The following is a 14,341-nucleotide window of genomic DNA, read 5'->3' as shown; positions in this document are numbered from 1 at the left end:
TAAACTACTAAATAAAACTGTGTTGGATGTAGAAGAAATAACAAAGTATGTGTTGAATTATGAGGGAAGGGAAGGGAAGTGGTAATTTAAAAACTGAAAGGGGGCAGAAGGATCAGTGTGACAATGGTCCCCAGCCAAATCAGTGGCCAACAGACATGTCTGGCAAAGAAAGGTAGCCTCAAGGATCATGTCTTCCCCAACTCTGACACTGCAGAGGAAATGTGCTATTAATTACAGTCAATATTCCTGAAGGAAAAGAAAGCCATCGATAATCAGGCCCAGGTCCTAGACTTTCCCCTTTGTTGACCTGTTTTAACTACTTTTAACCAACTCCAGTTGAGTAAATATAGCATCATTTCAGAGGCACCTTTATTTTTACTCACCATCTCCAAACACACACACACACACACACACACACACACACACACACTCCCTTGTTGCTATAGCTGCAAGTCCTAACCACAAGAAAAGTATTGCATTTCAGAATTCTTAAAAAGTTTACTGCCACTGGTAGCCAATCTGATTTTGATACAGTTTACTAAACTCTCTCCCTATTCTCTATAAACCTCTTCTTTTTAAAAATATATATATATTTATTTCATTTTTATGTGGTGCTGAGGATCAAACCTAGTGCCTCACATGTGCTAGGTGAGTGCTGTACCTCTGAGCCACAACCCCAGCCCCTATAAACCTCTTTATATTCTTGTTGCTTATCTTCTTTTATTCCAGTAAATGAGAATCATTTAATCAATGAACATTTGACTATAAAAGTAAAGATTCCAGTATGAAGGTTCCTCAAAAGACTAGGAATGGAACCACCAATGTGATCCAATTATGCTACTCCATGTTTATAGCAGCACAATTCACAAGAGCCAAACTGTGGAACCAACCAGCCTAGGTGTTCATCAGTGGATGAACAGATAAAGAAAATGTGGTACATATACCCAAAGAAGATTAATTCAGCCATAAAGAAGTCAAATAAGGGCTGGGGTTGTGGCTCAGAGGTAGAGTGCTCGTCTAGCATGTGTGAGGCCCTGGGTTCGATCCTTAGCACCACATAAAAATAAATAAATAAAGGTATTGTGTCCAACTACAACTAAAAAAATAAATATTTAAAAAAAAGAAGTCAAATGAAATTATGTCATTTGCAAGAAAATGAATAAAACATGAGAATACTACTAAGCAAAATAAGCCAAACTCCCAAAAGTCAAGGGTCAAATATTTTCTCTCATAGGTGGAAGCTAGATAAGAAAAAGGAGAATAAAGGTATGGGGATGGAGGGAATATCTTGAAAACAGAAGAAAGATCAGTAGAGTAGAGGGAAGGGTCCAGGGGAGGGATGAGGAGAGCAAAATACTGGGAAATAACATTGGTCAAATTATGCTGTTACATTGTGTACCTGTAAGTAACAATGAATCCCATCACTACATAAAATTATAATTCACCAATTTAAAAAGTGGAAAAAACATACAAAAAATTAAAGATTCCCCACTTTGGAAAGGAAAAGAGCAAACACCTGGCTACAAGGTTTTGAAATGAGCATACTATAAGCAAGGACTTACATGCCTTGTATATGATATGCCCTATTCCCTACTATGAGCAGGTATATGTATACAACATCTTTATTTGCAAGATTAACTAAGATTGCCAGGTGTGGTGGCCTAAATCCTAGCTATTGGGGAGGCTGAAAGAGGAAGACTGAAAGTTCAAGGCCAGGCTAAGCAACTTAGGGAGACCCTGTCTCAAAATAAAATAAAAAGGGCTTGCCGCAGAGTGTGTCTGTAATTCCAGCTACTCAGGAGGTTGAAGCAAGAGGATTCCAAAGTATAGGTCAGTCCTGGCAATTTAGTAAGCCCCTATCTTAAAAAAAAAAAAAAAAAAAAAAAACTAAAAAAGGCAGGGGATATAGCTCAGTGGAAGACCCTGGGCAAAGGAGAATAAAACAAAATACTGCAACTCAATCACCCAATGGAGTATATATCTCACATCGTAAGTGAAACACCAGCTTATATATACCTCCTGTTTCTCTCAATTTATGAAGGTTCACTATCTCCAGATTTACACATAAAACTTATTCATAAATGTGAGCAGTTAAATCATTAACTCCCCATTTTCCTTTTTACAAATTAGACAATAAAAAAAATGCCTCCTGCTGTACAACCAATGTGATCCTGCAATCTGTAAAAAAATAAGATTACGTACCCCATTTGAATCAAATGTATGATGTCAAGATCATTGTAATGTCTTAAGAAACTAATAAAAAAAAATTAACAATAAATAAATAAATAATGCCTCCTAAGTGGGAGAAACTTGGAATATAATGATATCTTGAACAAAGACATTTGTATGCACTCAGGACTCTAAAATGTCAAGGCAGTAATATTTATCTAGGCCATGGAAAATATTTCAGAAAGTGCTTAAGTAAAATGGCTGCTACTCAGTTTTCAGATTTTGCACTCCCTAAAGCACTCTTTATACTTTTCTACTTTTTCATAAAAGATCTGATAGCAGAAATATTCCACTGCATTCCATGTGCAATCAGCTATAATCCCTGTGAGCAGCAATACAGGCCAGTTTGCCAGCACAGCAGCCTTTTAATGAAGCTAACACACATGGCTACAGCATACTCATTTCATCTCATTTTTGCAAGAATGCATGCACTCTCCCCATCTAAAGCCACCACTTAGTCATTAATATTCCAAACATCCACTACACTTGTATATTAGGTTAAATCCTATTCATTCCTCAAGGTTCAGTTTAACCACTATTTTTCATCAACGACTCCTTGCATTTACTCTTTTCAAAACTCACACTTCTACTTTTTAAAAACACTTTTTTAATGGCAATTATCATTTGATCACTTTCATTCTATATTAGTTATTTGTGTATATCTTGGTATCTCCTATCATAAACTTTAAGGACGCCATAAAAAGGACAGGGTCCAATGATGCATTAGTCTCTCCAACTACTATAGACTCATTTTACAGCAGACTCAAAAAGGTAAAAGGGAAAGAAAGGAAGGGCAAGGCAGAGCAGAGCCATTAGTCCAGTTTTGAACAATATATGTTAAAAGAAATCATTAGCAGTTCAGCATGTGCTTGAGGTGGTCCAGAGATGGGTTTTCACATACTAGTATAGGACTAGTATATTTCACATACTAGTATTCTCTAACTGAATATTTACTTTGTGTTCAAAATGAACCCCATTATTATGTATAAATACAATGCAATAATTTTAAAAGATTGGGAACCCAGACATTTCATCTATAATATTTAATCAAAAGATATAGCAAGGGCTGGGGATGTAGCTCAAGCGGTAGCTCGCTTGCCTGACATGCGTGCAGCCCAGGTTCGATCCTCAGCACCACATACAAAGATGTTGTGTCTGCAGAAAACTAAAAAATAAATATTAAAAAATTCTCTCTCTCTCTCTTTAAAAAAAAGATATATCAATATTTTTAATAATTCTGGAGATTTTTGTGGGAGATAAACCAAAATGGGTGAGTAGAATTTATATCCCAACCAATTCTAAAATTTTATGGACCTATTCAACTAAAAATCTTATTTCCTTCTTCAATTTGCTTTCGACACAAATTAAAACATCTGAAATTCTTCCAGACTGAATATCACATTTGGATGATTTTACTTTATCCTCTAAACTGACTTCATTTTTTTTTTTTTTTTAGAGAGAGAGAGAGAGAGAGAGAGAGAGAGAATTTCAATATTTACTTTTTCGATTTCAGCAGACACAACATCTTTGTTTGTATGTGGTGCTGAGGATCGAACCCGGGCTGCACGCATGCCAGGCGAGCATGCTACCGCTTGAGCCACATCCCCAGCCCCTGACTTCATTTTTAATACAATTAAAATAATAAAGTCAAATAGTGAGTTGCCTAGCCTAGATATGAGACCTAACTCCTTCTTGATTAGCCATCAACAATCTCTTAGGGCTGGGGATGTGGGTCAATCATGGAGTACTTGCCTTGCATACTTGAAACCCTGGGCTCAATCCCCAGTACCAAAAATATAATCATAATCATAATCTCTTAGTGAGGTTTCTTTTTTTCTCCCAGTACTGGGGATTAAATCCAGAATTTCATGCATGCTAGGCAAGCTACATCCCAGGTCCATTTTAGTGAGTTTTAATCCATATTAGCAAAATCAGAAAACAAGCAGACCCACATTTATTTCTCTACAGAAAAACTTTACAAGAGTTTAAAGATGGTTTCTCTTCACCAAAACTCTGACTGAAGCTTGAGTCCCCAATGTAACAATATTGAGAGGCAGGAGACACATGCTTGTAATCCCAGTGACTTGGGAGGCTGAGGCAGGAGGATCACAGCTTCAAGGCCAGGCTCAGAAACTTACCAAGGCCCTTAGCAAGACCTTGTCTCAAAATAAAAAACAAAAAAGGATGGCAATGTGTCACCATACCTGGCTAGACTACTATTTTTGAATCTTTTCTTTTTCTCTTTCTTTCTTTCTTTTTCTGAGATAGGGTCTTGCTATGTTGCCCAGCCTGGCCTTGAACTCCTGGACACAAGCAATCCTCCTGCATCAGCTTCCTGAGTAGCTGGGACTATAAGTACACACCACCGCACCCAAGACTTGAATCTTTATTTAAAAACCAGTATGAAACTTGGAATGGAACCATCACTTGATCCAGTCATCCCACTCCTAGGTTTATACCCACAGGACTTCCAATCAGCATACTACAGTGACACAGCCACATCAATGTTTATAGCAGCTCAATTCACAATAGTCAGATTATGGAATCAACCTAGATGCCCTTCAATAGATGAATGGATTAAAAAACTATAGTATATACATGCAATGGAACATTACTCAGCCTTAAAGAAGAATGAAATTAGCCAGTAAATGGATGGAAATGGAGACCCTTATGCTAAGCAAAATAAGCCAATCCCAAAGAACCAAAGGCCAAATGTTTTCTCTGATATGCAGAAGCCAATGGGGTGGGGGGGGTGTCGTCAAATTAGGGGGGGATATTGGAGTAGGAATGATAGTAGAATGAATCAAACATTATTACCCTGTACATATATAATTACATGACCTATTTAACTCTACATCATGTACAATCAGACAAATGAAAAGTTATACTGCATTTATCAATGAAATACTTTAAGTTCTATATTAACTATCCTGAAATGTGGGCTGCAATATCTAGCTGGCTTTTATGGAACAAATATTGACCACCAGCAGACAGATGAGGTCAAAATGGTTACTTTAGAATTTTGTCTGAAAGATCAATGATTCTTCTTTATTGCAAAAATTATAGATTTGAAGATAGAAGAGCCTGCCTGTATTTTAAATAATAATTTGCCCACAGACCCAAGTCACATTACATTCTTTCTTTCTTTTTTCTTTTTTTTTTTTTTTTTGGTAGCGGGGATTAAACTCAGGACTGCTTTACCACTGAGCCATATCCCCAGCCCACCTGCCCCCTTTTTAAAAATTTCTTTATAAATAAATGTTTGCGGAAATAAATATGTTTAACCTTATTTAAACATTACTGAAGAAGGCCAAGCACAGTGGCATATGCCCATGACCCAGTGACTCTGGAGGCTGAAGCAGGAGGATTGCAAGTTTGAAGCCAATCTCAGAAACTTTTTTTTTTGTTGTTACCAGAGACTAAACTCAGGGGCACTCAACCACTGAGCCACATCCCCAGCCCTTTTTTATATTTTATTTAGAGAAAGGGTCTCACTGAGTTGCTTAGATCCTTGATAAGTTGATGGGGATGGCTTTGAATTCATGATCCTCTGGCCTAAGCCTCTCTAGCTGCTGAGATTGATTACAGGCATGTGTTACCACACCTATTTAGGAAGATAAATTTTAAGACCATCTTGGCAAGTTCAAATGCTATTTAAAATCGAGAAAGAAGGGCTGGGGATGTGGCTCAAGCGATAGCACGCTTGCCTGGCATGCATGCGGCCCGGGTTCAATCCTCAGCACCACATACAAACAAAGATGTTGTATCCGCTGAGAACTGAAAAATAAATATTAAAAAATCCTCTCTCTCTCTCTCTCTCTCTCTCTCTCTCTCTCTCGACTTTCATAGCTATTTTATGTCATGATTTAATAAAATCACTGCTTACATCTTTACTGTCATTAAGATGTCAACTACTTAGAAGGCATTAATAATAGCTAAATCAGTTCATTTATTCATGGTTTCCAATTATAAAGAGCAAAATACACAGTCCACATTTAACTATTGCAGCAAATATCTCAGAGGAGGAAGCAATGAATGGATCATTCAGAATGGCAAAGTTCAAAGTGTCAACATACAAATGTTCATTTATTCTGATCACAGAAAGAAGGGCAGGGAGGGAGGTGAAGAAGGTGAGATACAGAACTGATAAAAAAGAATATCCACTCACTGGTCGAGTTGCCTTGCATCTGAATGATGCACTTGGACTCCTTGCTGGTCTCTCGAGAATTGAAGGGCCTCACACGGACAGCAACCTTCACTGAGGCTCCCGACATTCTGATGGCCTTTGTAATGTATACGCAGTCCAGAAATAAAGTATCAAATCTTCTTTAAGTTATGTTCAAGTTTCCTTTAAAAAGAAAAAGGTTCCATACAAGATAGTCAAAATTAAAGGAAACATAAGCAAACTGAAGCCTAAGAGTTCTACTTATTTTCATTTCTAGAAATCTCATTCCCTTTCTCCCCCACAGTCATATAGCTAGTAGTAAATTATCAAATATTGAAGAAAGAAATTTGGTTTCCTACTCTATTATCTCCTTCTCATAATTAAAAAAAAAAGTCCCTAAACTTTTAAAACTCTAAAAAAAAAAAAAAAAACAAAAACAGGCATCTATCTTGCTTTCTGTATTTCTGGATCAATCTTCAAAGGTAAATGAAAAATTTACAATGTTTATTTGTTAAAAGAGTTCCTTGAACAGCTAACTTCCCATCTGCAAACCCCCTATTTCCTTTCTTTAAAGCAATGTATTGAATTTTATACTTTTAATTACAGTTTGAACCATTTGGTTATACCATGTGTAATTAAACAGCAAAGGACAGAGATAAGTTTGTGCTGGCTCCTTTAATTACCCCTATGTAGTAATTAACTTGGAAGTTCCTTGGCATGCATCCCATTTGACCCGCAGGAGCACTCTACACAATAAGCAAAGAAGATTCCCACAGACTCAGGTCCTACACTTCAGATGTGCCAGGGACTCTCGGCAGAATGTAGTGAAATCACTACATTTCACTACTAAAAGAAGCCAGAAAAAAAAAAATGTTAATATTTTCTGAGGAATAATTCCCATCCCAACAGAACAACATCAACACTCTTCAGTGAAAAAAAAAAAAGTATGTAATCTCCACAAGAAACAACCTCTCTCTCTCTCTCTAGTCAGGAAGAAGTCTACACTCTATTCATTACTCTATTAATATTCATGAATAAAATGAAAAGGGAAAAGTTAAAAAAGAAAAGTATTTATGAGTCCAATTATCAGGGAACCCAACCAGTATTTAAATCTGACCAATTTTTTTCCACATAATTAAACAGTTTAGAAATACTAACCTTCAGTGGCACAACACTACCAATGTTTTCCCTAGGAAAAGGCAAAAAATAAAACCCCAAGTCACTCTCTACCTCAGTGCACTAATTCTCCTAGCAGTAGTATCAATGTCCATCTCTCAGGCCATACCAAAGTATTCAGAGATCTCCTGTCCTATGTGCTAGCAGTTAGAACAGTACCTGTTTGAAGAGCTCAGTGTCTGTTGAACAAATAAATTAATGAACTGGATTACCGAGCTGTGGGAATCATCTGTTTGAGTCTTTGCCTATTTGCTGATTTTTGGTTTTGCTTTAAATGAGCACAATATTTTTAATACTAATATTTTTATATATATATGTTGCAATGTTTTTTCCAATCTGTTTTTCATTTCACTTTATATGGAACTAATAGTACTTTATTTAATATATCAAATATTTTTGTGATTGCATTTATCAAATGAAAACTTTGGGAATTATTATACCCTCCAATTGATATAGCATATCTTGTATTCACCAGTTAAGTACCATGCCAAAAAGATGATGCATTCTGATAAAGCATGACATCAAACACATTTCAACCTCCTAGAGTTCCCTTTAATATATAACCATCATCTCAACTTTCATCATGTCCATATCTTCTTTCCCAAACTAATGATTTTTCAATCTTCCCATTTCTGCTAACATCATTCTCCCAGGCCCCATTATTTAAGTTCTGGGGTCATCTTTGTTTTCTTCTCTTAGAATCCTTGTATTAGTATTGACATTATTCATGACAAACCATAGGAAAACTTTTCAGACAGAAATTTGCATTGTTCTGGTCCCCCCTACCTCTTCTCCTCATTGCCTTCCCCTAATCCATGGGCTCACTAACACATGCCTAGAATACTTGAAACGGATGAACTCTTCTTTGAATTTTAGTCTTTGACTCAATAGAATCAAACAGAGTTACACAAAACAAAATCACACAGCAGTCTTTTGAAAAGCAAATGAGCCTAGACTCCCCCCTCCACTAATTAAAAGGGGAAAAACTAGATTTAAAAAGATGCTACTGCTTAATCTATTTATAAAAGTAAACACAAATTGTCTCTGGAAGCAAATCTAATACAAGTCGCTTATCTAATACAACACTTTAAAGATAGGATCCTGACATTAGGGTTTTTGCTTTGTTTTTTCTTTCAAAGATTATGTTGTAGATCCCTACACAAAAACCACTGCTTTAAACTACTGCTAAACCATGTTAGAAGATCAACCTTTCTAAAGTATGACTTTCCCTGTCGCTCTCAATTGTGAGAACATTCTCATATTCCCCTGTGCTTCCAAGATCAAGACCAAAGTCAAAATACTCTAGCCAAGCTTCTTCACTATCCCACAAACACCTCCTATTTCTGCCCAACAATGGGCATACAGGTTTTTCTCTCTCTTTTTTTTTTTTTTCTCTCTCTCTCTCACCCAATCTCATCTCTTCCAAAATACCTTACCCAAACATTCCAGGAATCAATCAATGGTTCCTCACTTCAAACACTGGAACACACTGTGAGACACTGCTATCGTTTTACATAACTGCATTCTATCTTGCACTATTCCTTTTATTTTTGGTACCACAGATTGAACCCAGTAGGACTTAACCAATGAGCCACATTTTCAGCCCATTTTTTAATTTTTAATTTTGAGAAAGGGTCTCTCTAAGTTGCTAAGGCTGGCTTTGAACTTGTTATCCTCCTGCCTCAGCCTTTCAAGCCACTGGAATTAGAGGCATGCACCACTACACCTGTATTTTTAATGGCTTCTTAAGGTGAAAATTTTATTTCTTAAAAAATCTCCTTGAACTTGCACTCCTTGAAAATTTCAAGTCTGGCAAGAAATTTCAAGGAAATCCTAGAACATTTTGTGTGCCCAAGAGCAAAATCCTATCAAAGATGAATGGATCATATCCAAAGGACAGGGGTGTCAGCCTAAAGGAGCTCTCACCGACCAAACCGGATAATTAAAATTAAAAAAAGAAGAAGAAGAAACTGCAAATGGATTAGAAAACATCAAATACATGAAGTTATGAGTTTATAATGACACTTTAGAAAATCTCAAATTATCGACTGGGGTATGGGGTATGCCTAGCATGCATGAGGTCCTGGGTTTGACCCTTTGAACCACCAAAGGAAAAAAATAATAAAGGAAAATCTCAGGCTGGGGATGTGGCTCAAGCGGTAGCGCGCTTGCCTGGCATGTGTACGGCCCGGGTTCGATCCTCAGCACCACATACAAACAAAGATGTTGTGTCCGCCAAAAACTAAAAAATAAATATTAAAAAAAAAATTCTCTCTCTCTTTCTTAAAAAAAAAAAATTGAGACAGTGTCTCTCTGATTTTCCCAGACTGATCTCAAACTTGCAATCCTTCTGACTCAATCTCCTGAATAGCTGGAATTACAAGACATGCACCACCATGTCCCACTCAGTTGATCAGTCTCAAACCACTAGAAGTAGGACACCAAGGCCATATAGTCCCTCTTGATGGAATACACAGAAATACACAGCACCACCTAGAAAGTATTCTTGCCCCACTCCCTCCTTGCCCCATTCCCTTAGAAAGAAACTGTAACAGGGCTGGGATTGTGAATCAGTGGTAGAGCACTTGCCTAGCATGTATGAGACACTGGGTTTGAGTCTCAGCACCACATATAAGTAAGTGAATAAAATAAAGAAAAAAATAATAAAGAAAAATCTCAATATTCTGAAAACTAGCAAAATATAAAATATACATAAAATAAAAAATGAAGTTGTAACAGAATGAAGTCTTAGATCTAACTATCAGGTCACCAGATATATAGGGAGCAAAGAGGCAATTCAGATGAGATGCCAAAGATACAATCAGCCAAATTCAAAATGTGGGAAAAATCTACAGACCAAGTTGCCCTGTTTAATCCAATAAACAGCATAATTGGGGAGGAAGTGTTATAAAAGAAGCTTGCATTATCAACCATATGCAAATATTTTTTTCAGTCAAGAAAATCTATAGAAACTAATTTTAAAAAACAATCAGGAATAGAAAAGCCAGATGCAGTGGTGCACGCCTATAATCCCAGCTGCTCAGGAGGCTGAGGTAGGAGCATTCCAAGTTCAAGGCCAGCCTCAGCAATTTAGCGAGGTCCTAAGCCATTTAGTGAGGGAGGCCCTGTCTCAAAACAAAAAAACAAAGGGCTGGCAACATGGTTCAGTAGTAAAGCACCCTAGGATCAATCCTCAGTATCAAAAAAATTTAAAAAATAATCAGGAATAGAAAAAGCAAGGTTGCCAAAGAGCCGACAGTTATTAAATACTATAGGTATTTAAATTAATTTATGTATGTGTATATGTGTTCTACCCAGGGCCCACTGGAGTGTTGAATACTTCTGACTTAACAAACAAGACAGCCCAGGCTAAATCCTCTTTTTACTGTGCTTCTGATATAAGGTATAAGGTAGTACGCATTTGTAACTATGAACCAAAACACTAACATTTCCAGTATCAAAGTCCTTATACAATTCATGTTTTCAGGAGACTGCTTGATTCCTCTATCTAGTTATCTTATCAGTAAACTATCTCTCCTCCAAATACTACCAGATCTTTTACTCTTTTCCTGTGTGTGTGTGTGTGTGTGTGTGTGTGTGTGTGTGTGTGTGGTGGTGGGGGGGTGGGGTGCTGGGGATTGAACCCAAGACCTATGCATGCAAGACAAGCACTCTATCAAATGAGCTATATATCCCCAGCCCTCTTTTACCTCTTTTCTACTTCTTTTAATGTTCCCACCATTCTGTTCCCTCGTCTTTCTCTTCCTTTTGTACCAACATACCCGTTAGGCCTTCAATACTTTTGAAGGCCTGCCTTTTTATTTATTTATTTATGTGGTGGTACCGTGGAATAGACATGGGGTCCTGGCACATGCTAGGCAGGTGCTGTACCACTGAGCCCCTCCAAGGCCCTCTTAAGCAGCTTTATCTCTTTCTTCCTTCTACCCCATTCATACTATACAACATTCCCATTTTTATCTGTTCCATCTACACAATACTGTCAGATTTGCCTTTCTGAAATACAGGTCTATTCCTGTCACTGTTCACTTAAAAATCTTGATTTTCCCTACACTCAATGGTGGAACTCCCCACACTAGCTTTAAATTATTCTGAAACATAAACAAACTATTTTTGCAGGACCCAAAACACAGCCTTCCATCCACCTTCCCTAACCATCCCCCACCAGAGAGCTTCAGAATCTTCTTGTGTTTTCTTGCCTCTGTGCCTTAAAAATGAAGTTAAGACTGATCATTTGGTCAAGTGTTCTCTGCCTATTCTGTAACATTCTCACACAATGCCTTCCCCTTCTCCTGTTCTTTCCAAACTCCCAATTTATTCTTTCAAGACCTTTACACATTCCTGAACTAAAAGCAACTGTTTCTTCTAATACTTTATAGAGAGGTGGGGATATCGCTTAGTGGTAGAATACTTGCCTAGCATATGAAGTCCCCGAGTTTAATCCCTAGTGCTGAAAAACTAAATAAACAATCAAACGAATGAATGAATCCAACTTTTCAATTCTTTGACCTTACCCCAGGCAGAATAAATTATTTTTGTTCCTGCTATAGATTTTAAATTCCCTGAAAACAAGAACACAATCTTAAATTTCTAATCCTCTAAAACACAAGGTGCTGGAGATAGCAATTTTATTGTTGAATTCCTGGTTACTATGTATCAATAGACTAATGTTTAAATGGCATTAAGAAAAAATTTCAGGGCTGGGGATGTGGCTCAAGCGGTAGCGCGCTCGCCTGGCATGCGTGCGGCCCGGGTTCGATCCTCAGCACCACATACCAACAAAGATGTTGTGTCCGACGAGAACTAAAAAATAAATATTAAAAATTCTCTCTCTCTCTCTCTCCTCTCTCTTTAAAAAAAATTTTTTCAAAAAAAAAAGAGGTTATGTCATCACAAGGAAAAGATTAATTCAATTTCATTTCTAATTTAAAAAGCTAATAGCCATCCTTTTTGGAAGCAATACATTCAGATTGTTTTTTTGTTTTGTTTTGTTTTGTTTTTTTAGAAAGAGCGAGAGAGAGAGAGGGAGACAGAGAGAGAATTTTTTAATATTTATTTTTTTTAGTATTTGGCAGACACAACATCTTTGTTGGTATGTGGTGCTGAGGATCCAACCCGGGCAGCACGCATGCCAGGCGAGCGTGATACCGCTTGAGCCACATCCCCAGCCCACATTCAGATTGTTATGTGAAAGTAATTAACAATTACTTTCACATAACAATCTGAATCTAAATACATATTTTTCCCATTGTTTTTAAATAGCTTTATTTTATTTTATTTTTTTAATTATGTGGTGCTGAGGATCAAACCCAATGCCTCGCACATGCTAGGCAAATGCTCTGCGGCTGAGCCACAATCCCAGCCAACCATTTTTTTAACTCTCAGTAAAACTAATCATCTTCACCGGTGAGGTTTTTGTTGTTATTGTTGTTGATATTACTATTTTGTTTTTGTTGTTGTTTTCTGGTACTGGGAATTGAATCAGGGGGAACTCTACCACTGAGCTAAACCCTCAGACCTCTTAATTTTTTATTTTGAGACACAGTCTTGCTAAATTGCCCAGGGTAGCCTCAAACTTGAGATCCTTCTGCCTCAGCCTCCCAATTACCTGGGATTACAAACTGGCACAAGTTAGGCTGTGAGTAAAAAGTCTGCACAGTAGGGTTAGGGTTGTGGCTCAGTGGTAGAACACTTGCCTAGCATGTGTGAGGCACTGGGTGGGATTCTCAGCACCACATGTAAATAAGTAAATAAAATAAGGGTCACCAAAAATTAATAAAAATATTTTTAAAAAGCGTCTGCACAGTAATTGGAAACTATTGTTGCGTGTATTATAAAAAGAGTTAATAACCAGGCTTGGTAGCCTATGTCTGTAATCCAAGCAGCTTGGGAGGCTGAGGCAGGAGGATCATGAATTCAAAGCCAGCCCTCAGCAACTTAGCAAGGGCCTAAGCAACTCAATGAGACCCTGTCTCTAAATAAAATATAAAAAAGGGCTGGGGATGTGACCCTTGAGTTCAATCCCTGGTACAAAAAGAAAAAAAAAGTTACTTTGTTACTTCCCTAATACTATAAACAGTATCACTTTTAATAATAGATGTTTGCCAAAATAGTTTTGAAATTCCTTGCTCCTCAAAAAAAAAAAAAAAAGAAAGAAAGAAAAAGAACTTGTTATATAAATCTTAAATGGAGTTGAAAGTCCAATGAGAAACAATAATTACAGAATATTTTTAAGAAGTTACAGGAAGTGGAAGAACAAATGTAATCCCAGCAGTTTGGGAGGCTGAGGCAGGAGGAGCTCAAGTTCAAAGCAGCCTCAGCATATTAATGAGGTTGTAATTTAGTGTCTCAAAAAAAAAAAAAAAAAAAAAAAAGGCTGAGGATGTAGCTCAGTTGTTAAGTACCCCTGGGTTCAATCCCCAGTACAAAAAAAAAAAAAATGTTTCAGAAGTCAGAGGTGATGGCAACTCAGGAGGCTGAGGTAAGAGGATTGAGGCAAGAGGATCAGGAGGCTGATGCAAATTTGAAGCCAGCCTCAGCAACTTAGCAAGATCTTGCACAAAATTTAAAAAAGAGGGGAGGGACTAGTAATGCAGCTCAGTGATAGAGCATCCTGGGCTCAATCCCTACTACCAAAACAAACAAACACATACACACTTATTTAATTAATTAATTAATTTGTTTGGTTGGTTTTTGGTACCAGGAATTGAACCCAGGAGCACTTAACCATTGTCAAAACCCCAGTCCTTTTTT

General features: G+C 37.2%; 1 protein-coding gene across 7 annotated transcripts in view; it reads right to left on the bottom strand.

Annotated features, from left to right (window-relative positions):
* The window catches only part of Kif1b (kinesin family member 1B), a 144,400-nt gene that overhangs the window by 117,888 nt on the left and 12,171 nt on the right, over positions 1-14,341 (bottom strand). For all 7 annotated transcript variants that reach the window (XM_026397924.2, XM_026397926.2, XM_026397927.2 and 4 more), the window contains exon 2: positions 6,398-6,577. In XM_026397924.2, the coding sequence (XP_026253709.2) occupies positions 6,398-6,503 (106 nt within the window). In that variant the 5' untranslated portion in view covers positions 6,504-6,577. The remainder of the gene's footprint in view (positions 1-6,397; positions 6,578-14,341) is intronic.

The sequence above is a fragment of the Urocitellus parryii genome, chromosome 11 (assembly GCF_045843805.1).
Source record: "Urocitellus parryii isolate mUroPar1 chromosome 11, mUroPar1.hap1, whole genome shotgun sequence".
Lineage (NCBI taxonomy): Eukaryota > Metazoa > Chordata > Mammalia > Rodentia > Sciuridae > Urocitellus > Urocitellus parryii.
The sequence above is the reverse complement of the archived record's forward strand: the minus strand, read 5'-3'. Positions and strand labels throughout refer to the sequence as shown.